This window comes from Centruroides sculpturatus, unplaced genomic scaffold (assembly GCF_000671375.1).
Source record: "Centruroides sculpturatus isolate CEXI.00-Female unplaced genomic scaffold, Cexi_2.0 scaffold547, whole genome shotgun sequence".
Lineage (NCBI taxonomy): Eukaryota > Metazoa > Arthropoda > Arachnida > Scorpiones > Buthidae > Centruroides > Centruroides sculpturatus.
Genome location: NW_019384676.1, coordinates 334,915 through 361,323, shown reverse-complemented (window position 1 = coordinate 361,323; position 26,409 = coordinate 334,915). Strand labels below are relative to the sequence as shown.

General features: G+C 38.0%; 1 protein-coding gene across 1 annotated transcript; it reads right to left on the bottom strand.

The window, feature by feature from the left end:
* Window positions 1–2: 2 nt before the first annotated feature.
* LOC111626849 (protein O-linked-mannose beta-1,2-N-acetylglucosaminyltransferase 1-like) lies at window positions 3–17,676 on the bottom strand. The gene is made up of 23 exons (XM_023370369.1): window positions 17,471–17,676; window positions 14,831–14,985; window positions 10,312–10,408; window positions 10,107–10,240; window positions 9,961–10,026; window positions 9,058–9,171; window positions 8,867–8,984; window positions 8,690–8,788; window positions 8,490–8,617; window positions 8,351–8,421; window positions 8,203–8,278; window positions 8,050–8,094; window positions 7,900–7,980; window positions 7,768–7,826; window positions 5,900–5,972; window positions 5,677–5,805; window positions 5,419–5,609; window positions 1,467–1,511; window positions 1,329–1,392; window positions 950–1,021; window positions 838–879; window positions 699–766; window positions 3–633 (listed from the first exon to the last, which is right to left on the bottom strand). Exons 1-23 carry the CDS (start codon window positions 17,595–17,597, stop codon window positions 561–563), a joined length of 2,127 nt encoding a protein of 708 aa, XP_023226137.1. The 5' UTR covers window positions 17,598–17,676; the 3' UTR covers window positions 3–560.
* Window positions 17,677–26,409: the final 8,733 nt, after the last annotated feature.

Below are 26,409 nucleotides of genomic sequence, written 5' to 3'. Positions count from 1 at the left end.
CGATTTTGAAAGATTCTTTTTTTATATATTACACAAGCTGCAAATTACAGTTTTAGTGAGCTCGACAATAGACCCGCTAATCTAGGTATCACCGTATCACGACAATGCTTGAATGGAGAAAAATGTGTTTCTATATACATACAAATTACATTAATCGGGATTATATACAGACCGTGGAGGATTTTTATATAATAAATATGACACTTTTATCAAAAAGAGGGTGGTAAATTCCGTAAGCGATGCCCGCGGCGACATTCGAAATCCGACCCGCACTTATGGCACAGTTCGCTTCTGCCGTCTGACTGGATCGGAGGTGGCGGCGGTTGACCTTTCGTTCTGCCGAGCGACGGGAGTCGAGATGGCATCGCCCGTCGGAACGTTTCTCGGTATGGCACAGTCGTAGCATGGGCCGTCTGCACCGAACTCTAACTTGGCACGTACAGACGAGATTAGGATAACTAGCACTGTTTGCTGCACTCGGACCCGTCCGGCACCGACGCCCTACGCCGGAGTTTTTTTCTATGCTAAACGACGACCCTACAGTATGCTGTCTTAATTCACTACCGTAGATGATCCTTGTCGACTTTCTGATTTTCCAGGTATATGGGGGTCACTCTGGCAGGTTTGAAGGACCTGAAACGAGGCATTTTAAGTTAAAAGTTTAATTACGGGCTAGAATGTTAGAGAAAATTACTCACGAATACGGGGAGTTGGGTACGCCGACCACCAGTAGCTGGTTTCCTTTCATAAATAATCGCCACATACTCTGCAAATACAATTATCTTCTGTCTCTCTTAAAATGCATCTCTAATTCTTATGCAAATATATTAGACTTACCTTGTGATATCCCCTGGCATCTAAATCCCAAACTTTAAAACACTGTAAAAAATTTACGCAAATTAGTCGAAAAGAATATTTAATAACGAACGAATTGTACGGCAAAACATACTTTAGCGACTTGTAACCAAGTGGTGAAATCTCTGGGACCACTCATCTTTATGAACATAACATAGACTTCTCCCTATATAAAGAAGAAAGATTGCACATCATAAGTTTAGGAATGTATTAACTTGAACCAAGTTCCAAAAAAAAAAACAAGAAAATGACACACTGTTACATAGTATCATGCCATTTTATGAAGGAGGATACTTGGGAGTTGCAAAGGATGCAATTTATTGCATCCTTTGCAACTCCCAAGTTAAAAAGATGCTTCCTTTCTACTTGTCGTTACTTCATTCCAAGTGTTGCCATAATATCCGGCAAATATCGAGCAATACGGGACGTGCCCTGAACAGCAATATAACTTCAATTTCCAGTAACATTCTTACCTTAGTATCCGGTACAAAATTTTCTTCGCAAGGTGACTTGCTATGATCCAACACAATTGCTTTTCTATTTAAAAAAATAAAAAAATATTGATATATATTCCGATTACAGATATGTACAATATGAGATTTCGGACTTACCTGAGTAAATCGTGAATCATTTGCTCGTAATTATCTTTCTTCAACCTAAAAGAATAATAATGGATTTTTAATGCATAATTTAACAATTTTTATTTTAATATTACATATACAAACGTTAAAGATGAGTAGACAAAATGATCATACTAGTAGTCATCTCCACTAGTACATTCATTAGTTGCGAGGGTTTGTGCCGACCGAAAGAATTTTGAAAACAAAACGTATGAAAAAATTGGATTGGACTGATGGAATATGGCAATGCAACACACATTATCTATCAAGGGATGCCTTCCAGGAAGACTGGGAAACTGGCCCGTATTCAGATGTTACATGCAAAGAAAATGTAGAAGACCCCAGGGCAGCCCGTTGGTAAGATGTGAACCTATAACCAACATCCAGTGTTTGGTGGTTTTTGTCTCCTCAACCACTGGACTTTAGAGAAAGTTGGAGATTAAACATATTCTCTTGAAATAATAATAATACTTTTAGCCCATGACTTTAGATAGTGTTATACCCCATTTGCACCGAGCATTTCGATCTAGATTGTGACTAAGGTCGGAGAGAGTTCCGTGGTGCGAACGCTCTCGACCGTTTCAATCTCGACTGAAACGAGGCTATATCGCGATTGACTGGAGAGAGTTCTCGAAACTAGATCCAGTCATAAGAGAGATCCCACAATCCCATGCGCGTGAGGAAATACAAGATGGCTGCTGAACACGTTCTGGCTATCGACAGAAAAATAAAAAAGACATCTGGAGAGACGATGACATCTGTCTATTATTAGATATACGGCAAGAAAAAGTATTTATTTCTAACCAAAACTTCCATTTTGTTTGTTGGTGTTCGTGACTTACCGCGTAGTTATGTCAATTTTATCATCGCGTGTAATAGCCGGGTTCTTCTCAAGCGAGTTACCTGTGCGAACAGCACGACGTTCCACTGGTGACAGTCACAATCCAGATTGTGGGTAAATCGAGATTGAAGTGAGTCGTGGATTGTGTGCGAACGGGGTATTAGATAGCCTGATAACTAGGATTTTAACAATTTGGAGGGCTTATCACACCAAGGCCGACCGAAAATTAGACCAGATCTTTTACAAAAAAAAATTAGTCTTTAAATTAATAATCACCTTCAAACTTAGGAAAGGATGCATTTTGGGTACAAGGACCCGTCATCAGCTTACAAACACACATATACTGTATAATATGTATATGTTTGCTAAGTTGGTACTATTAAAATCCTTGATTAAGTCTAAAAAATATAAAATTAAAAAACTAGAAAGTTAAGTTAAGTTACCCTTTAATTTCAAATAAAGAACAGTGGAAAAACAAATTGGTACTTAATCATACTGATGTAGAGATCCTACCTGGTATAAGAGATAGTCTGATTTTGAGATTCGATTTTAATGGACCCACCCTTTTAAATATGAGAAAAACTGCGGAAGATTTAGGAGCAGGTTTAATAAATCATGAGTTTCAAGAAATTCAATCTAATATTGACAAAGGCTGATAAAGTAAAACAAACAATAGTCAAGACTAAACATACTTATAACAACATAAAGAGTTAAATAAATTACCTGTATCTGAGTATAGTATTACAAACACCGACCAATTCTTAAAAAAACATGAAAGCTATTGTAATGAAGGAAAACTAAACAATAGAATCACTAGATATTAAGAATATGTATCCCACAATAAATTTAGAATTAATTTGAAATTCACTGTCCTATGTGAAGAGCCCAGATTGGGTTAAACAATTGGTAAATTTGGTGTTAAATAACAACTTTTTTGAATTTCAAGGAAAATATTATCGACAATCGGAAGGTATTCCAATAGGATCCAGCAGAGTTGTGCATGATCGTAATTGATCAAAAAATCAAAAAACCCAGAGGTATAATAAGTTATTAAAGACATGTAGATGACCGTTTCATCGTCCACCATAAAAGCATACTAGATATTGACTCTTTCATTAAACAAATAAATTTAATAAATAAAAATGTTCAATTTCAATGTGAAAAAGAAGTAGATAATAGTGTGAATTATTTAGAACTTACTATAGTTAGATAAAATAGTAAATTATTACAGTTGTCCCTCGATAATCCGACAGGTATGGGACCAAAGGAGTGTCGGATTACCGAAAATAATTACATATTTCGCATTGTTTTGCTAGCAGTAACTTACAATATTCTCTACTCCAACTGTTCGAACAGAACTGCTCACATAAAACACACGAAATGTGTGATCGAGTAAGAATTGGATGGGGAGATTCACATCGCGACATGCTTCTGTGCAAGCAGACACGTAACAAGGACGGGTACCTTGACGGGAGGTGCGTTGGACTACTGAGCATGTCAGATTAAAAAACGTCGGACTATCGAGGGACAACTGTATTTAAAAAGTATGTTAAGGAATGTGTTACCAGTATAGTTATACATTTCAAATCTAATATATCTTTATATATAAAAAAGAAAACTTTTAATATCATCATCAATGGCACAACATTGCAATATCGAAGATTGTGAAATTTTAAAAGATAGCGTTAAGAGTATTCTGACAGAAAACAATCAAACAGAAGACTACGGGAACACACAGATATTCTGAAAATACAGGAAAACATTAGAATTAATAACAACGTGAGACTGAAGCTACACAAGGAATGGAATGACATTGTTTTTACATAACCCTGAAACAGATGTGGGAGTAAAGTCACGTCACATTATAAAATGAAAATTGTAAGAAGGCAGTTGTTGGCTTGTTACAGTGCACTGTGTATATCAAGGATTCCTTTGATTTGGTTAACTATTAGTGTTATAATTATATATTTACAAGTATTGGTGAGGAAGGCAGAATAATAACACAACCTGCACTTCACATGAAAAATTGCAAGGATCCGGGTCGATAATGGTATTCTAAAGAACATACGGCTACTTTTTCCGCTAACGACAGACCAAACTTGCATTGGAATCGTACAATATAAGGAAAGGACGAGAAAAGATACTTCCGCCTGAACAATACATTGAGTTAATAGTCGATTCAACAAAAACCACTCCATTTTTACCCTTAGATATTGCTACATACCAGATAATATTGCCAATGTATTTTATTAGAATTACTTGCTACAATGAAGAAAGACATTTTGATTTTATACCCGAGCATGCAGAATACATAACTTATGTATTAACAATTTCAAATGTACTGCTTTGATCAATATGGGCCGATGTACTTTCTCAACATTGATATATCTCAAGTAATCTTACATGTATCGTGAAACAGATATGATAAATTAAAGAATCAAAGTCTTGGTAATAAATATAGTCAATGNCTTCCAAAATTAACGGAAACGTAATAAATTTAAGAGGATAAAATATTAAAAGAACCGATGATAAATTCCAAACGAGTTCAGATGATTAATATTAATGCGTCGTCCAGATAAGAGAACGGCAAATGCGGCAACGGGATTATGCCAAAACGATGCAGTTTTGCTCAACATTGATATATCTCAAGTAATCTTACATGTATCGTGAAACAGATATGATAAATTAAAGAATCAAAGTCTTGGTAATAAATATAGTCAATGTTCATCTCTTCTTGGATTTCTCACCAGACTGGAAGCATAGCCTAAAGGTGTTTTTTCAGTTCAGAAACAAATAGGATGTCCAAACAAAGAATAATACCAAAGACAGAGAATTTACTAGTGACAAGTGTTTGAGATATTTGCAGTGTTGTGAGTAATATACAACTATACATTATTGTATAGCATCAATACTCCTTGTGATGCCAGGTCTCTTGAAACCAGGATGTTTTCTGTCTGACAACTCTGATTCCTCACACTATTGTTACAATAAATGCAGCAACTATATAAAAAATAGCGTGTGCGCACCTCCGTCTGTTTTACAGTTCTACATTGTAACTGGCTTAAAATAAAAATGAAAAAATATTATAAAAATCCCTCTTACGTGTCTATATTTTTCATTTCCACGTGTGGTTGAGTATTAAACGAATGCTTTTTAAAATAGACATCCTGAAAGTAAGAGTTCATATTCAGTCCGGAAGAACCGAAGTGATATGTACGAGACACGTCAGGAACGATACATTCTCTTCCCTTCCTAACGTCGGGCAATCTCATCCACATGTCCCAATCCCACAACTGAAATGAAAAAGGCATGGTTTAGACTTTTAAGAGAAAGTCATTTACCGAGGATTAAACTAATTACTTTTTCTGGTGTCGGCCATCTCGGTTCCAATTCTTCTTTATAGAGAGAACGTTTGAGTATCCATCCCAAACCGGGCATGGTTTCCACTCGGTACAATAGACTAGGATCTTCGCTGGTGTGTTCGTAACCCTGTTAAATCAAATCGTAGAACAGTTTTAGCAATTAAAAACACGATAATGTTATAAAGATATAGATTTACATTAATCCGAGTTGGATTTTGTACCTGATCGTTCCAGGCAGATATGCAATAAATAGAATCGTCCTCTTCCAGTAGCCGTAGAAGTTGGCTAAAATAACTGAGAGGGAATAATTAAGATTAAAATTTAAAATTTATATAGAATTATTTCTGTATTAGAGATGCTATTTCTATTGAACCTGACTTATTTATTACTTAGATAATGGTTAATATATCATTGGCAAGTATAAATGACCGAGCGTTAAATGGGTATGCACCATTTAATGACAATCGTATATCTATAGTGGTCAAATTGCAGCTCACAAGCAGCACTTGGCTCTTCTAAACCCTTACTGTGGCTAAGATATATTTAAATACACAAATCTATTATAGAGAATGTGGCTCTTGCATTCCTAACATGTAATATGTGGCTCTTGTCATGACACAGTTTGGCATATATGATGGAGACTCATTAAATTTATAATGGAACTGAAACATTCATAGCCACTTGTATCTTTTAAATGGTTAGATACATAAATTTTTAGCATTGTGTTACATACAGCCATATAAAATTTGTCTAAGTACACTGATGTTCAATTAGTACAAAGATGCATAACATACTTCTTGAAACTTATCATTAATTAACTTGTAACTCACTGTAATTTTTTGTGTGAAAGTAAATGATGCTAGTGTATATTGGGTCCTAATTTTTCTACATTATTGACATATCCGTTTTGCAATTGGGGTGTTCCTTAAGACTGATTTATACAATACTACTACTGCTGACACTTTGTCGTACCCAAAAATTTGTCAATGATTTAGATTAGAGATGTGTCGATTAATAGTTAAGTGATAGTAATCCAATAATCAGAGTAATTGGCAAAAAGTCATTCCACTGGAAACACTTAAGTTATTAGAAAATTATCACAGTATATTATTTGAATGAAATTCTCTGATGTTTGGTTTGACCTCTCAATTAGACACGTAATAAAAACCACCGTACCGAACAGTTCGGTTTGAAACCAGACAGTTGGAAACCTTGACTATTACAGAGAGGTTAGGTCAGGTTAGGTTTGTTATACTGATCACCCGAGAATTGGAGGCAACCTGCTGGATACGTTAAGAGAACAGAGGAAGAGAGTGCGTGTAGTGCCCGAGCCCTTTAAATTTAAGAATCCTGCTTAGTTGACAAGTGTAGTTGTTATTTACATCCAGTTGCATCAGTTTTAAGTCGATTACACAGCCAACCAGGAAGCTCTCCTTCTTAGTGTCATGTGTATTGTACAAACAAGCCCACCACCACACAATTTCAACAGAATGATTAGACAATTATTCATTGTTAATTAGCTAACTTGGTAATTGTGCCGTCCTTACTTTAGATATTTATATGATGCACTGGAATATAACTTGAAAATTGATTCGTTTCCGATAATAGTGGTGAGAATGAGATCTAACGCTACTCTGATCTCGTTGCATTGTCAAATGAATCAGTGAAAATGAGCTGAAATCTGACGGTTCAGACTGTGACAGTCGCATCTCATCGAATCAAGGTCTGTGAAAATCTGCTATTAAATCATTATAAAAGAAACTGGGATCAGATTAAATTTGAATGAACTTTCTCATGATAAGACGTATTGTGGTGACTATTGACTAAAAATAAGTGTATTGATGAGAGAAAATAGAAAGTTCAATTGATTTAAACCTTTATTTACTTTCATTTAATCGAGTTTCAAAGATAAATCAACCAAAAACAAAACAATGTCTAACTTTATTGCCTATAGAATGTATGCAAATCAGTGTTTAGTAAATAAAAATTAAATTCTTCTTTTAAATTTGTCTTTATTTTTTAAAGTAGTTTAACTGTTAAAACTAATTTGGCTGAAAATTAAATAATGGTAAAGTAGCGACAACAATACCTGAAGAAGTCGGGAGACACGTCCAAGTCTTCTTCAATTATGATAGCGTATTTTGCTTCCTGGAAAGAAACGGTTAATTAATTTGTTTGTTTTCAACAAACCGAGTTTTGGAAATAATCTAGAAATACTTACGGGGAATAGATTAAAAGTAGCCGTCAGGCTAGCTTTGTAGTGTTGAGATATGCGAGCATTTTTCAATCCGATTGGGGTGTGCTAACAAAGAAGATTAAATTTTAACATCGATGACAATTTAAACTATTTATTTACTTGTCATTCAAATACCTGAATTCCTCTTAGACCAAATAACTTAGTGACTTCCAGAGGTTCCTGCCGATAAGTAAAATAAATTCAATTTACAAATTTAACTTCGTACTTGATAATTTAAGACTGTTGGAATGTTTACAAGTCTAACGAAAAACTCTGCTGTGAAATTACCTCAAAGTAACCATCGATAAACACGGTAACCATCTCGGGATTAGCACCATTCGCAGAGAGGAGAGATCTAAGCATTCTGTAATCGAATTTTAGAATTACATTAAAGGCGTAAATTAATTATGCAGAAGAGATTATGGTCTTGACTGACCTATATAAATAATGTGGCCTATTACTGGCAATTATTGCGACGGGAACATCGTGCACTCTATTAACAGGAACCTAAAGAATAGATCAAAGCGAGTTCATAATGGGAGCATATAAACAAAACTTTATACCAAATTACTTACGTTTTCAGGATTAAATGATAATGGCGCAGGATCCGTACAACTGCACACGCTACCGTAGCCTTCGATGTGGTTGCAAAATGCCCTCCTCCTGCGGTTTTCTTCCGTATCTGGCCAGTCGCACTCGCTCTCTATACGGAATAAATTATTACAGGATAATTTAATAAATTAACACATTCAAAATTTCTTAAATGTGTAATTACCTTCTACAGGAACTAACGGTACTTCCACGCGCAGAAGAACGGGCGCACCCCAACTATTAAACTCCGGACTCTTACTGTACAGTTCTCCATACATTTTACCTTAAATTATAAATTAAAAATGGCTGAGTAAGTTCATTAGGTTTTTTGATCAAATATAGCAGGAAAATGTATCATTACCACTCTTCTGCGTCACCATTGCCCACATATCTCGCCAAGTGATCAAGTGAGCCTTTTTGCTCCCCAGCCTTTTAAGTAATTCTCGAGCCGGCGGTTTCATCTGAAACGTTCCTTCATCCTAATAAAAAAAAAAGCATTCTTATAATATTTATATTTTGTATATAATTTTTATTCTTTAAAATCAAAATTACTTTTATGGTAAAGATGAGTATTCTCCCATCCGAGACCATACTCAGGAACAGCGACATGGCTTCGTCTTCGTGAGGAGAGTAAGTGTCAAACATTCTTTGGGCCATGACACTTCCCTGCAAGTTAATATTCAGATATAAGAGATTCTCAGACTAAATAAAATACAATTGGATTTGTGTTATCTCAATACAAAAAGCAAAGACATCTGTATAGCTTCACGTCAAAGTTTTCTGTCTAAATTATCGCACAAAACGACCATTCAAATACGCCTAAATGTCATTTGCGCGTGTATATTTAAAAAATTTTAATGCCTTTCTCGTATCTCTCTCAATTAAAAGAATAAGTTTGAAAGTTACGTTCATAGTAAAGAAGATAAGAAATATTTTGAAATTAAGCATCCAAGAAATTTTAGCGTTCTTAATAAAATTTAATCAAGTGACTGTTTTGTTTCCAAATTTCGAATTGACATTTTTAGTAAAGGCGAACATTTTTTGGTGAATAGTCAATTTACTCCCTTCTACGACTTTCCCATAAATTATCTGCCATGTGTACTCGCTTCCCGTTAAGCTATCCTATCCAATTAAAGATTCGACTTAAGTTACTGGTGCATATCATTAAATGTTCCTTTTTTTTTTCCCCTTCTTCCTTACTCTCCCCCTTTCTGTCCTGCTAGTGAATAATCTGATTAAGTCACAGTTGGAATGCAATTAGAACAGTGAAGAAGTGGAGAAAATAAGTACTTTCTATTGTGAAAAGGAATGCGGTTAGAAGCGCGAGAGAGAAAATGTTTAAATATTCACCGGTTGGACTTTATTTGTTCGGATTTTAATAAAATTATTAATATCAAAATCCCGGACTTTTTCACTTATTTATTTAGTTTATTACATGGATAAATCTTAAGTTACCGTGGCTTGGTTAAGGACCAGCACGTGTATCCCCCTTCCTTTGTTATCTTCTGCGTCTTCCAGTATCTGGAAAAATAAAAAATAATTTTAAAAAAATTAATTATTTTACGAGGAAGAGAAGGTATGGCACGAAATTAGCGACCCACCGTGGTTCCGTCTACGGACACGGAAACTTTTGATTGGCTGGAGAGCGCCTCTATGGTTAGCGTTTTTGGCAGACTCTCCTGAAGTCTGAAACTGTTGTGCCTTTTCTCGCTGTCACTCAGGCTGGGAGAGTCTCCTGTACAAAGAATTACTAACTGTAATTCAAAATTCTCACAAAAAATTATTAGAATTTCGTTATTATAGTACCAGAAAGAGAGTCTTCCTCCTGTAGCTTTCGGCTCGTGTCTAGGATGAAGAGGATGTTGATGACCACGGTCACCATAAGAACGACAAGTAAAAGGAACTGCAAAAGTCAAAAATTTGTACCGTAAACAATAAATAATTAATTACTTTAATTAAAACTATAAAATATTATCTCGAGAAAAGAAAGTAGAGGACAGAACAGACAGTTTAATACTTCTATACAAGTTCATTGTTCTCACCACAACTGTATTTTGGTATTCACGATACCAGCTTCAGATTTATGTGATAAGCAGAACGTTGGCTACATTTTAGACAATAAAATAAAGTTAAAATGCAGATTTTGTTTAGAGAATTTGAATTAAATATTCATCTAATTCTTCCAAAATTAACGGAAACGTAATAAATTTAAGAGGATAAAATATTAAAAGAACCGATGATAAATTCCAAACGAGTTCAGATGATTAATATTAATGCGTCGTCCAGATAAGAGAACGGCAAATGCGGCAACGGGATTACGCCAAAACGATGCAGTTTTGTTGCGTAAATAAGAGAAGAAAAGGTGTGCGCTGTTTCTTCTCTTATTTATCCGACATTATCAATTATTAATAACATTATTAATTTGTGACATTTGTCATAAATTTTGTAATTTTTGGCTTTGTTTCTTCCTTGTTTTTGCCCGGTAAATTAAAGTAGAAATAATAATATCGGATTTCATTTAGGAGAATAAATAATTTATTTTATTTTCATTGTAAAGTAAATTGAAATTAAATAAATAATAAATCAAGTAGGAAAAAAAAGTGTAATGAATGTGAAAGAAAGGTAAATATGTATCGAGCCAATTTCGTGTCTTTCTATTGGTAACAGCAATAAAAGAAAATGAAATTTAACCGAATCTATTACAAATTCTGCTACCGCCACTAAGTAAAATACATAACCGCGTCTTGTCTGATCAGATAATCTTTAAATTATCCCACATCTACTTCATTTTGTAGCTAATTTATCTCGTCGATATCCTCCTCGAGTGCAGTCATCTAAATTTAATGGCCATTAATCAAAGGGAGGAATAATTTGAGCGGCGTCATTCATCCCCGTTCTCGTACGGTCGGGCGTGTTTGCAAACGAATCCGGCGCGGGCCGAAATTCCGAAAGGACGCTGCGGTCTTTTTTTCAGTCGAGGCCACGGGATTTTACGGTCTATCGATCCCGACCGATACCGTCCGGAGTAGTTGCGCCGCAATAGGATTAATGCTACTTCGGTGATTTCTGCTGGAGGATCAGAGAATTTGAGAGGAAAGTCTGATTTGTTAAGGGGGACAAAGAATAACTTTTGGGGTTGTTTTTTGAGTGTCATGAATGGACAAGGGAGGCTTTTCAAAGATTGTTGCCAGGTGGATGGTTTCGGAGATTGGAAAATTGGGATTATCACTGGAGATTTTGGGAGTCATTAGTGGGTGGCAAGTTAGGAGGATTGTTTTGGTGACCTGCCATACACTGGGTGGCAAGTTATGGGAATGTTAGGTTATAGGTGTTACTGGATGGAAGGTTACGGGGAGCTACAGATATTACCGGTTATAAAGACAAGGAAGTGTTACTAGATAGAAGGTTACTTAGACTGCGATTGGGTGGAAATATCACAGACGACACTTAATTCGTTAAGGCACTGAAAAAAATGCATATTTATCTCCGCAAACACTATTTGGTTCTGGTAAACTTACACCAAAATGCAAGAGCAGGTAGAGAGACTAGCAATATGTACTGCTTTAAGCATTACACACAAATTCTCGATTCGATCATTAAAAGAAAAGGCGGGGAAGATTAATGTGACACGAAAATCACGTGACCGAATTAAGCAACACGGGCACACTACAGAATTAAACGGGACAAATTCGATTGAATAACGAACGCGTCCCCATCGTTCAATTTAATTGATAAGGCTTCTCCCGCTCCCTTTCGTTATTCGCGTCACGTTGCCGCGTACGTCACTAAAACATCACGATCATTATCTCGCTGATAGCTTGCGTGGCGCGGCCCGGTCACGATTTCCCCCCTCCCTCTCGTCGAAAAGCGGAACGCACGTGAGAACCGGCGGTCCCGCAAACGTGGCTTTTTCTTCTTTACTTTCCTCCCCCTCCCCCCGCGTAACACGTACCGAATTACACGCAATTTGTCGAAAGTTAGGCCGCTCTGCCAACTAATTAAATACCAGAATATTTTTTCGCCAATTTCGCGAAAGAAACGTCTTAAACCAATTATCTCACGCGTAACGTTAATCGATTCTTCTCCCCCTCCCCTCCTCCCCCGCGTGCTTAACGACGCGTCGAATTAGGACCATTCAAATTTGGGGGGAGCAAATTATAATAAATAAATAAATAAATAAATCGAGAGTAAACGGTGGCACGGAAATACGGTGCGTGCACGCGCGTATCTAACGCATCCGCGTGACACTCGGAGACGATAAATTCTTTTTTCCTCTCTTTCTTTTCTTGTTATTAATAAAGTGTCACGTTAAAAATATCGAAATCGTCACGCGTCACGGGGCGGCGCACTTTCGCAGGATGTAGTTTCGATTCGCTTCCTGTTAGCGGGGGGGATCGGAATGGAATGACACGTTCGAACCTCGAATACAGCGGAGGAGGAATCGCTAAATGGAGGGCACATCTGATACGGTCTTTTTTTTCCCCATCCGCACGATCGCGATATCTCCAGAAAAGTAATAAGATGGTGTTCATTAACGTTTTTCCAACAATAAAAAGAATTGTATCACCGAGTTGGAACATTTATCAAAGAAAATTGTCTCGGACAGTAAAAGCATTAGCGTGTTTCCTGAAGGGAGAGGGAGTAGAGAAAAATTTGAAAACTCGAACCGAAAAGCGGATAATTTTGAATATTATTAAATTAGGGGTGGGTGGGAGGTCAAGATTTTAAGTACGACTCGAATCGGGAAGCTTTAATGCGCCTTTAATTGGGCATTTATTTATTTTTTTGGAGTTCGAAAGGCTTCGTACGATGCCTTAAATCCCGTTCCTTAAATCTATGAATCTTTAATAATAGTTATAAATTACATTTTATGCCTTCTATTTTAGCTAAAGTGCGATAATTTATATTGTTACTGAAGTATATAAACTATAAATAATAGTTCCGACGGAATATAAAACGTGGTGCTTTATATTTTATTTAAGTTCGTAAAATTTAATGGATTTTTGTATATTATAACAACGTTAAGCGTATTTCCCCACGTTTCGACAATAAAATGACTTTATATTGTTGTTAAAATGTGAAAAAACATTTAATTTTTGTACCTTTCAACCGTGTAAAGGATTATCTGTACATTTCGGTAACCACGTGCAGCGTAATTTGTACATTTCGGCAACAATCGTAACCAGAATTTGTATATTTCGACAATGTAGAGCAAATTTGTACATTTCAGTATCCACGTGTAACCTAATTTCTGTACATTTCGACAACAATGTAAATCATAACTTGTACATTTCAGTACCCACGTGTAACCTAAATTTGTACATTTCGACAACAATGTAAAGCATAACTTTTACATTTCAGTACCCACGTGTAACCTAAATTTGTACATTTCGACAACAATGTAAAGCATAACTTGTACATTTCAGTACCCACGTGTAACCTAATTTCTGTACATTTCGACAACAATGTAAAGCATAACTTTTACATTTCAGTACCCACGTGTAACCTAAATTTGTACATTTCGACAACAATGTAAAGCATAACTTGTACATTTCATTACCCACGTGTAACCTAATTTCTGTACATTTCGACAACAATGTAAAGCATAACTTGTACATTTCATTACCCACGTGTAACGTAAATTTGTACATTTCGACAACAATGTAAGGCATAACTTGTACTGTACATTTCAATACATTTCGACAATAATATAAATTATAAAATAACTAATTAAGTAAACAGTTAAATTTTACAGTATACGATTTCTGATAACTTAAATTTAGAAGAGTACAGAGCGTGTAACCATGTCGTTTCTATTGACTATATCAAATTCGAATTATTAACAAACACAGCATGCGGGCAGATGTGACGAAATTACTTAAATTAAGGTATAAATTCTATACTTAGAAGTTTAATTTTTGAGTAATAAACAAAGAATAAATTTGCAAGTCTTGCCCAACAGGGGTTGCGTAAACCTAAACACATCTCGATATTTTGCAAGTAAGCACCTTGTTTGTCCCGAAAATCTTAAAAACCTCCAAAAAAATAAATGAAGTAGGTATCGGATGAATAAAAATCGCGTTTTTTATAATTAAAAACACTTAAATTACCCGGCCATCAGACTCGAACTCGTCTACTTTGAAAGGGAGGTAACAAGGAAAAGGGTTAATTATAGTAGAAAAGAGCCGAAAACGTGCACTTAGAACTAAATTTTCTGCGCCTTTACCGATTTTTAATACATTCGGGGTTCATTTACGAAACGTAAAAAATCGAATTTGCCTTAAAAGCAACAAAGAAAATAGTGAAAGAAACGTGGTAAACTCACCTGGAATACCTTAGAAAGAATCCTCCGATGCGGTACGTGCCTCAGGTAAACGTAGGGTAGTAAAAATGACGACGTCTGCTGTTTCGGCAGGTAGATCTGAGTACGAGGATTGGATTTCCACGTTTCCATCCTCGACATTTGTAACGTTCCAGGGCCTGTACATACAAGAAAGTAATGTTAGGTGTTTTAGAATGATAGATGAGACAGTTGAGAAATTGATCGCGTGTTTTTATTTTCTTATTTTCTCCACCGAGTCCACCCGTGTACGGCCGGAAAAAAAAAAAATAGAAGAAAAGAGGCTCTCCCTTAGGAAAACAATTTCCATGTGCACGGGGCATGCGTTCGAACGGCACGTGCATTAAAAAAAAAAACAGTATAAATCGGATTTGGAAGGGGGGAGAAAAAAGGCATTTTAATGTCTCTTAATGGAACGGTGTGTCCTCGGCGGATGATATTATGTCGCGGCAAGATGTTAAGAAATTAAATATACCCCGGTACAAAATGATAATGAAAAAGATAATAAGTTGTAAGGGAATAAATTAGGAAGCGAGGGAAATCGATCGCGCGGGAATCGGAGCGACGCGACGCGACTTTTTATACGTTTTCGTCGCTATCTCACAGCTTAATTCGATTTTTAATTATTCAAATCCCCTCGATTATCCGTCTGTAAGCGTCATAGTTAACTTCGAGTGCGAAAATACACATATATTTTTTAAAACAGAAAAAATCGCTCGACGACACGCGATTTATGAAAAACAGAACGATTTGAATTTTATTCTCCGCTTGGACTGAAAACTATTAACAAAACAAATTCACCGAAATTCTTACCGTGTTAATTCATTAATTTATTATAGTAAACGGCGATAAAACTTTAATTCTCTTAGCTTTTGCCTCGTAGCGTGAGAAATCGCGGCGACTATCTCTCGCTAATTAATCCTCGCCAGAAAATAAACAAAGGAAATTTAGTTTAAACAAATTTTCACTCCGCAATCGTCCACCGTAACCATTGTTGTAACGTACGAAACTTATGCGGAAATGCCGAAACGTAACCGAATCGAATCGTTAAAAAAAAAAAAAAAAAAGAACAAGTCTCGCAGAAGAGCGAGCGAGAACGACTCGCGACACGCGAGAGAACTTTAAAAAAAAGTAATAAAATGAAGATAATTAATTTTGCTAACTCCATAAACTTCACACAAGGAAGAGGAGAGAGAGAGAGGAAAAAAATAACGAGCCGAAAAGAATAATAAATTGAAGAAACCGGATATTGAAGAAATAGAAAACTGAAAAAATAGCTATGACTATGTATCTGAGTAGGTAGGTGGGAGGTACGGGTGGCGAACTTAAATCCCATGTTTAATATTACTAGTACATGAAATCCGAACCCGGAACCGTCCAGGAGATTAAGGATAGACTTGGTGTGAACATAAATACAGTTTGTAGCCAAGCGACGGCTGAATTGTAAAGTTATAGAATATCCCATCTCGCTTCGCCTCTCCCCATCTCGTAGCGTTATTAAATTTCTTGTCGCAATCTCTAAAAATGTCATCCCTTACACGACCGAAGAAAAATCTTATCAACATAAAACCACCGCGCGGTATCGAATATACTTCGATTTTTGGATTTAAGAAGAAAAAAAATTTTATATATATATTTTATATATAGGCTATATTTTGCCGCGATGTTTAATTATAAAAGGCTCGACCCCCGCCCGTGTGACGTCGGTTTTGTTTATTGATAATTTGAAATTTTATAATCGGCGGAAACGTCGCGCTGGTGGATAAATCTGCGGGTATCGGGTTACGCTTCGTAACGCTGCGATTTTTCCGTTATCATTTGCGTGGAGAGAGAGAGAGTGTGTGTGTGTGTGTGTGTGTAAAAGTGTGGACGGCTGGCAGATTTGGAAGTGAATTATTGCTGTTGTTACTTTACCGTTTTGGGGAAAAAATATGGAAAAACTAGATTCTGTAGTTAAAATATTATAGGGATAAAAATTAAGTCGAGAAAAAGGTATAGAATGATGTTAAAAGTCCGACGGATTTAAGAGACGTCGTTAAATACGTAGAATCCTTGATTCGATGTTGAAAGGTGCAAATATAATTCTATTATTGTAACGTACAGTACACGATTCGCTTGCATTGTTGTAATGTACACAATTCGTCAGCATTGTTGTAATAATGTACACAATTCGTCAGCATTATTGTAATGTACAGAATTCGTCGGCATTGTTGTAACGTACACATTTCGTCAGCATTGTTGTAATGTACACAATTCGTCAGCATTGTTGTAATGTACACAATTCGTCAGCATTGTTGTAATAATGTACACAATTCGTCGGCATTGTTGTAATGTACACAATTCGTCAACATTGTTGTAATAATGTACACAATTCGTCGGCATTGCTGTAATGTACACAATTCGTCAGCATTGTTGTAATAATGTACACAATTCGTCGGCATTGCTGTAATGTACACAATTCGTCAGAATTGTTGTAATAATGTACACAATTCGTCGGCATTGTTGTAATGTACACAATTCGTCAGCACTGTTATAATGTACACAATTCGTCAGCACTGTTATAATGTACACAATTCGTCAGCACTGTTGTAATGTACATAATTCGCCAGCATTGTTGTAACGTACACGATTCGCTTGCATTGTTGTAACGTACACGATTCACTTGCATTGTTGTAACGTACACGATTCGCTTGCATTGTTGTAACGTACACGATTCACTTGCATTGTTGTAACGTACACGATTCGCTTGCATTGTTGTAACGTACACGATTCGCTTGCATTGTTGTAACGTACACGATTCGCTTGCATTGTTGTAACGTACGAAATTTATGTTGAACTGTTGAACGTTATTGATTTTACTGAATTATTGTAATGCACAGAATTAATTTCATTATTGTAATATATATTATTTATGTTAATAATTAAAAAGCAGAAATTTATTTAAATTACTGGATTTAGAAGACCGATATCACTAAGCTACAAAAACTTTATGAGGAATTTTATAACTTAAAAAAAGAAAAGACTCAATTTATATTGTTTCAATGGAGACTTTAATTCTGTAATGGATAAAAATTTAATTGAAACTCTTAACTAATTAACAGATTATGTTACATTTTGTATTGTTAGTTACAGTAGGGGAGAAAGAAGTAGAAGAAGAATTACATAATTGTTGCTTTTAATAAACAAAAATGAAACACACAACGTCGCTTTCATGACATAGGAAGATGTATTATTCACTGTAATCTGAAGCCTAATTTAACAATTAAATCCATTGTCGCTCGTTGAGTGAGTAAATTACGATTAAGATACTGTTGCTTCTAAGTTTTCAAAACTTAATTTACAACCGCCACGGCTTTTAAATTACAAATTTAATGCTAAAAATCGACAGGAGACTGCAAAAAGGAGGGGGAAGAGAGAGTGAATCTACAGCAATTTAAAATATTAATTCGACTGTAAAGCGCGTGCGGGCCCACGTTATTTTTTTTTTCTTTTACAACTTTTAATGCTCTTTATCCCTGTAATCCCCACAGGAAGACAGGAGTAAATACGCATTTAGGAAAAAGGAAAATGGAATTTTTTGAACGAAATTAACAGGTTTTAATTAATGTTTATCCCCGGGCATTATCCATTAACTTATCGTTTCCAATTTTCTTCACACCTTTCAAACTGTGGTGCCCCTTGCAAAACGGCCCCCTTTGTAAGCGGGGCAGCGTCCGAAACGGGGGTTAGGTTATGTGGCGTATGTGTTACAATTAACGCTTTCGGACGTGGCGACATTTCTATTTGATGACATCTGGGAGCTGTAAAGGAAGTCGACGGGTCAGTAATGGAGGCGAGTACAACCCCTCGGGGGAGAACTCGGCCATTAATCAGGGCCAGGTGGTGACAGGGTGAGTTAGAACTGTTTGGGCCACATAATAGTGAGGTCCGTGATAGCTCGTCCGGAGATACGATATGACAGGAGGGGTCATTAGTTTGTCCTTTCCTATCTCCATCCACGATCTAACTGTCCGCGGGTTTTCTATGTGATACAGAAAACCCGCGGGGTAAGCTGCTGATGGAGACGATTTTTCACGAGGAAGGTTCTACTACTTCCCCCATCCGCAGCTCGAGGGAATGATCACTTCCCTGCCAGCGTATGATGAATATGCAGCCCCTGGAAAGCTAACTTTGCCGCAGAGATGGGATGTAATCGGGTGAAGTTTAGAAGGCATTTCTACCTGTTTTCTCGGTAGAAACGGGATTGCGGTTATACGAGATAAAAATATAAAAAAATAGAGTACAAATCACCGGTTTTTTGGTTACTTTTTATCGATGTGGCCTGCGTAACTCCTATAAATTTCTCGCTTGTTCAAATCCAATAAAATAGCGGGTCTCCGGAGAGGAACAAAAGTGGAAGTATTGCTGTTGAACTGCCGCTTCACCGCTTTTCCAGGAGCATCGGCATGCAGATCCTCGAATGCGTGTAATGAATGAAGTATGATGCGTTACGCTCCGAAAGATCGCTATGCCCCTTATTGCAGGGGCTAAACACAACACTGCCAACTATGCGAAGTGGAAAGTTATAAAACTATGCAAGTCCAAAGTTACGGACCGACGTACGGACGGGATTAAGACTGCTGCAGATGGCAGATAAGGTCATTGCTCTGAAACCCGCATTCTGGCTTGGTCCACGGAGATTTGGGAGAAGTCGGAACCTCGCGGGGGCTATAAAGGTAATTGTTAAGAGGTCAAGACTTATAAGGTCACGCATGGCCGAATCGCAGCTTCCTTCCAGATGTTCCCAGAAAGAAAACGAGGAAGAAGGAAAAAGCGGAAACGAGAGTTGGATGGTTTTTATCTCCTCCTAAACCTGGAGCATCTGCAGTGACAAGATAGAAGTTACAACGTCCCCCTCAGGATTTTCAGCCATACATTACAGTGTGGCGTACCCGAAGGGAAGAGCAATGCATGCGAGAAGGAAAAAAGAAAGAAGAAAAAAGGGAAAAATTTAATAGAAACATTACATGTCCGTTCGTAAACGGGTTGGAAAATGACCCCCCTGAAAGGTGGCTCACGCGAATCAAACAATTATGCCAGAGCCGGGATGCAGATGACGTCGAGAAGAGCAATTTTTTGAAGCACAATGCGAGTGAAAATATTCGTGCGATGGGTAAATGCTGCGATGCTTTCATCGCTTGTCACGTATACGCTCCGTCATGCACCCTTATAGAACCGCTCCTGTCACGGAATATTTGCTTTTATCATATATTAAAAAAAATCTATATGTAAATAATTTATTGTGAGCAAGAAAAGAGGGTGGGATATACGAAGAATGCGTGAGGGCAACAGTCTTTTGTGCCAATTTAACTGGGAATATTTAAATTAGGTGAAAGAATACAAAGGAGCCGCAATGATCCGGGTCCTCCAGGATTGTTCTGGGGATCCGAAACTAGTTTGAAGATCGGCGATGCGTGCAATCGTCATCACAGATAGCAATTCTTGCATTTAGCCTACCTTAACAATAGAATGCCCCTCTCGACTTTTGGTATAAGCCATCCTTTATCTGTTCGTAAGGCTCCAACAGGATCCAAAATCTCACTCTAGTTGTAATTAACGACCTTTTACTAGGCGTTATCTCATCTGCTTTACTCTTTTATAATGCGCTGAGGATTGGAAAAGAGGCTTTTTCCCACTTCTTATCGTTCGGAAGCAGGGATTCTAACGAGCCTCAGGAGGAAGCGAGTGGAGTTTTAATCGTCTCCACCACCTGGTTACCGGCACAGATCAGTCCAAAAATCGCTAATTACGAGTCGAGACGGGAATGGGGCCCTTAATTGTACGCATTTTATTGACTTCCACGCACCGAATGGAGATTTATGGGGTCGCAATCGAGAGAAGGGACGATAAAACGACTTCGCTGTCTCCCCCCGCGCGAGAGGTCGACGCCGTACAGATTTAATTAGAGAACAGAGCCCTGTTTAATGGCCACTGTTTAATCTCTTGGGCCGTGTAGTTTGGCTTTGGCTGATTTGTGACGTGATACCTCCGATATGTTAACTTGGAGAAGAACAGGTTGGTCGACCATGCGAGTCTACTAAGAACGGTAATCTTTAATGAAACGCTCAGAATAACACTCGTTTAACTTACCTTCCACCCTTCTACGAAGCAATTTTTTCATTTACAATTCACGAATTAGCTTGATAGCGTCACAGCGATCGAATTTCAATCAAATTAGTCGAACAGACGGGGTTCGAGAACCTCCATATAACGCTTGCGGATGTTATACGCGGAGCGTGGTTAGACGGCAAAATGACTAAATTAGATTCGGGATAGGTTCTAACCATTCATTAAAAGCGATTTTCTATCGATTGAAAATGTCCAAGTATAGAAAGGCTTTCCATATTGTGTATCGACTTAAGTAGAAGTGACTTTAATGTCGTCTATCATTCTCCAGTGACAGTTTCTCTACAGGAAAGAAAGTTCTGTCAGCTCGGCTCGACTCTCAAATATTTCGTTCTACAATTAAATCCTATAAAGCCTGGCACCCCCATAATGCTTCTACTCCTAGTAGATACATTCTACAAAGCCGTGGCACCCCCAGAATGCTTATAATCCTAGTAGATACATTCTACAAAGCCGTGGCACCCCCAGAATGCTTATACTCCTAGTAGATACATTCTACAAAGCCGTGGCACCCCCAGAATGCTTATACTCCTAGTAGATACATTCTACAAAGCCGTGGCACCCCCAGAATGCTTATAATCCTAGTAGATACATTCTACAAAGCCGTGGCACCCCAAGAATTCTTATACTCCTAGTAGATACATTCTACAAAGCCGTGGCACCCCCAGAATGCTTATACTCCTAGTAGATACATTCTACAAAGCCGTGGCACCCCCCAGAATGCTTATACTCCTAGTAGATACATTCTACAAAGCCGTGGCACCCCCAGAATGCTTCTGCTAGGAGAGTATCTCCTTGTAGAAGCATCATGCAAGTGCGAGCATCTTCCTCTTCCCCCTCTTCTATTTTTAAAATTTCTGAGAAATTCCAACATTAGTTTCTATTTCCGGGCATTTTCTTTTTCTCAATACGACCGTTCTTCAATCTAAAATGGCAGGGAGAGAGTAGAAAATGTCAAGTTTATAAAGCAAACTCTGTTCTTTTTAACGGAGGGATGAAGACTTAAAAGGAACTAAGATGTACAATCTGATACAAGTAAAAACACTTTGGGCGGAGCCGCGGGGTAAACGTATTTATTAATAGAAGATTTTCGTACGCCGGCGAGAAAAGGAAAAAAAATCTCCAGTTTATTGAAGATACGAGATCCCTCCCCTCCGCCCAAATTCGTTTGGAAACAAAGAGGAAACGGAGGATGATGCAAAGGGATAAATTACACGAAGGAGGGATTAAAACACGCGAATAACTTGTTTACGTGCTCTTCCTTAATCTCGTACAAGCTCTCTTGTGTACCGTACACCTATAGATACTGCAGCTAAAAATATCGCACAGCTAAAGATAATACTCTTGCGTTTATCTGCATGTTAAAGGAAGCCGGACATTAAACGTCCACCCCGAACGTTTGCGCTTTTTAATCCGTTCCGAGAACGAAAAAGAATCTAAAAAAAAAAAGTGCAGAAGAAACGCAAGTCATCGGCACAAAACTCGCACGTATAATCGGGAGGGCGGACATTAAAAGACGCACGAGCGCGAGATTCCGGTAAATCGGGAGAGCGTGCTTCGCTCCAGTCCGGCCCGGAAAAGCGAATTTCGGCGAGAACGTGCGAAGTAAAGCGTTAAACTTTGCTGGCATTCCGTACAGTGCTCGTATAACGCGAGCGGCGTACACTCTCCCGCTTAACCGGGAGGAGCTGGACGATAGCGTGTTTGAAAAGCAGAAAAACAGGAGAATTTCTTCCCTTGATTTTCAAATTCCCTAAACGGCGGGTATATTTAGTTTCCTGCTCTCTTCTAGAAGTAATTTTACCTTGACCCCAGAGGAGGGGCGTTGAGCTCGCGCGGTGATCTTCGGCCCGTAAATGAATCCCCGAACATCTGTCGCCCGGCCGGAAATGACGCAGGGTGGCAGCGCGCGCGCGCGTCATTTCCGGTCGGCACACTCATCAGCTGCCAAAGTTATCTATTTTTAATTTTGTTTCCGGGATAAAATATTTAGATCGAGAGCGGGGACCCCCCCTCACGGCTGACCTATTAAAAACGTCACGAGGGGAGGGGGAAGATCAGAGACGAGACGACGACGGCGACGATGATGATGACCCTCCAACGAAAGTTGATGACACAGTTTGAAATTTCGCAGGAAGGAACACTTTACCCCGCCAGTGCCACTTACCGAGACGATTAAACGTCACACTACTATCGGATTTATAAACACGTCAACCGGGTGCAAAGCAGTTCTCACCAAATATCGTCCTCGGGTTACTCGCCGGACTGTTACGCGGCGATAAAGCGCGTAACAGTCCGGTTAACTGTGTGAACCTATCATTAATTCAGTCTCTTCCTCCCGTTAAATACAATGTGTAACGTCAGATCGACCAAAAAAAAAAAATGGAGTTAACATCGCTTTGCGCATATTTGACTTGGCGTAAAATGTGTACTTGGCGCACTTTTTACTTGGCGTCATTTTTTACTTGGCGCACTTTTTTACTTGGCGTCAACTTTTACTTGGCGCACTTTTTACTTGGCGTCAATTTCCACTTGGCGCTAATTTTCCCCATTATATCCAACCGTATAAAAATTCAAACGAGCTGCTGTACGACTACAGGAATCTTAAACACCTCGAGGTAATATCGTGAGACGTAACGTTTTTCCTTAACTAAGTTACGAAAAACAAGTTTCCGATAAGAAAAATCAAATCAAAATACTCTAAAATGCGACCGGTTCGTTACCTGATTTTCAAGTTCTAGGTCATGGTTGCTTCTCTCCATTGTGCTACTTTAGTAACGGGGAGGGAGGAAAAACAGAACTAAAGTAAATCACCCTCCTACTCCGAACAAGTTTTAAGAAACGAGGTCCGCGAGGAACTTCCTCCCCCTTACACACATACAAAAAAAAGTATCGACACGCAACTTGTTTATGCGTGTGTTTACGGTATCGACTACTACTACTACTGCCACAGTATTAAGCAAATATTTTAATAGTCAGAGCGTAACGACCCGAGTAAAACGGTCGTTTGGGCAAATACCCGATCACGAATATAAGTATATTTTCTCTCCTCCCCTTTTTTCTCTCTCCCTTTAAAACTTAACAATCGTTCAGTTAACTGTGCAAACTAATTTTACGTTTTATGGACTTTAAACTCGATGATTTACTGCTTTAAAGCATGGGAGGGGAACGGGAAACCGAACCAAAACTTGGCTCCTTTCAACACGGGAGAGGAGCAGTGCGACTTTTCCTGTTAAAACCGGATAGAAAAATAGTTCCGAAGGATCTCCAGCTGAATGGTTAGAAAAATTTTTAAACAATAGTAATCGAGGATCTAACTTGTTATTCACCGGTGCATTAACCCGTTAACGCCTTTTAAAAAAAACGAGGGGGTTGGAGCCGAGAGCACGCAAAGGGTTTCTTTTAAATCCTATATTAAAAATGGGTTATGTGGAAAAATACCTTTTTGTGGGAGGTGTTTATTGAGCGCGGTTCAGGATTGGATTGATGGAATAAGGCTACTCGACAGGTGTCGAGGAGGAGGAGGGAGACTTTCTACAGGGTACTGGCCCCTGTTTAGGTGTTAGGCATTTGAAGAAAACCGGGTAAACGTGTTGGCCGGGCGCCGTACCACCACCAACCACCAGTGTTCAGTAGTTTGATCAACTGGTGAACCATTGAGTATTTTAAATCTGGTATTCTTATCGACGAACACCCTTCTGTAAAGTACACACTCGATTTTAAACGCGCCAACACCTCAAAAAAGAAAGAGTGTACCGATAAATCGAATTGTTCTGTTATTTAAAGCGGGTTACACGAAGAAAAACCACCCCCTTGAACGGTTTACATAAAAGACAAGAGAGTTTTAATTAGGATAACCGTCGAATTCACCCCTTAAAGGGATTAGAAACCGAGTTAACGTATAAGCAGTTAACATCTTCGGCCTGCTGAAGTGGGTTAGAAATTGAAAAAAGAAACCACGTCACCCGAACAGTTTCGAATTTTTAAACAATTGAAAAATATGTTAATCGTCATCGCAGATCAAACTAATTAACCGCTGGTGCATTAAGCCGGTTATTATATTAACTCCGAGGCAACGGGGCGCAACGAGTGCCATTGTGCACACAGAAAACTGGGTATAATGACGTTTCACCCCTGCATACAACAGGAGGGGAATAAAAACAAACACCCCGCCGTACAGACAAAGTTATGACGATTTTTAAGCGATGATAGAAGAGGGGCTTTATCAATCATTAGTCGGTGCATCTGCCTAATTACTGTGTGTGACGTCGATGCTCCGTATCTGTTGCCTATCTATCATACCGGCAAACGTTAGGGGACGAAGCGTGTGTGGTAAAGCCGAGAAAACATGGTTAATTAGAGCGTTTATAATAAGGATGAATCGTTTATATATTCTTGAATAATTCATTCTTGTTACTTGTTCGCCTCTACACGATATCCATTAATGACTAGGACACGTCGCTCGTGCCAACAAACATCTGACAGGAGAGAGAGAGAGAGAGAGAGAGAGGTCGACCCCTTTCGCGCTTTATGTATAACATCCATTTGTCTGCAAAGCCGAGTACGAAAATGGGGGGGGGTTTGTGGCAGATTTGGAGTGTCTTAATTAAAGTAGAGGTTTCCTTCGTCCGTTGTAGAGAGGTGTTTAGTTTGGTTCCTGTTGTAGAATCCGGTTACCATCAGACAGGCATAGTTTTTTCCCCCGTATCTAGTATAATCCGATAAGGAAGAAATGAGGAGGATATTCACGCATGGGTGAACAAAAGGGAACTAGAAGGTTGAAAGGATACAAATTTTTACATTCTCGAGGAAAATATCATTTTAAAAATACCATAGAATGTCGATAGTTAAGGCGAAGGCCAAGCAGAATTACCATTTCTTCCTTATTAATGAGAGCTTGAACCCTGTCGAACAGGATTTTTTTTTTTTGAACGATAAGATAAATAAGAGGCCTAATAACTGAATAAAATTCCACTAGTGTGATGTTATTACTACAGTTTTAAATGGCGGATTATTTAAAAAACGAGTCTAGAAATATATAGAGCTAGGTTCAAACCTGTTAAAACGGACACTGGCGGAAACATAAAACGTGGCCGTTGTTTAGAGGTTGAACTATATAAGGTTCTTGATCTGAATCAACCATAACCATGGGAATAAGGTATAGTTAGCCCATGTCAACGGAATTTCTCCCAAAATCAGATTTAATTCAAGAATCCACATCGTAGATATGAACTAAAAACGTGAAAAATACCCATTCTAGTCACAAATCTGAGGTATATTTCGATCAGAAACAAATAGAAAACTGCACGAAACAAAAGAATTATCGCATTTTTAAGGTATTTCCCATTATATGAAAGACCAAACAGTAGAAACTACACAGAATCGCCCCTAAAACACGT

Coding starts and splice junctions, on each gene's coding strand:
- LOC111626849 (XM_023370369.1), bottom strand. CDS start 17,597: ATGCAAGCGAATCGTGTACGTTACAACAATGCAAGTGAATCGTGTACG. Junction 10,241..10,311: donor GGAGGAAGACTCTCTTTCTG/GTACTATAATAA, acceptor TTCTTTGTACAG/GAGACTCTCCCAGCCTGAGT. Junction 8,279..8,350: donor AGGCCACATTATTTATATAG/GTCAGTCAAGAC, acceptor ATTCGATTACAG/AATGCTTAGATCTCTCCTCT.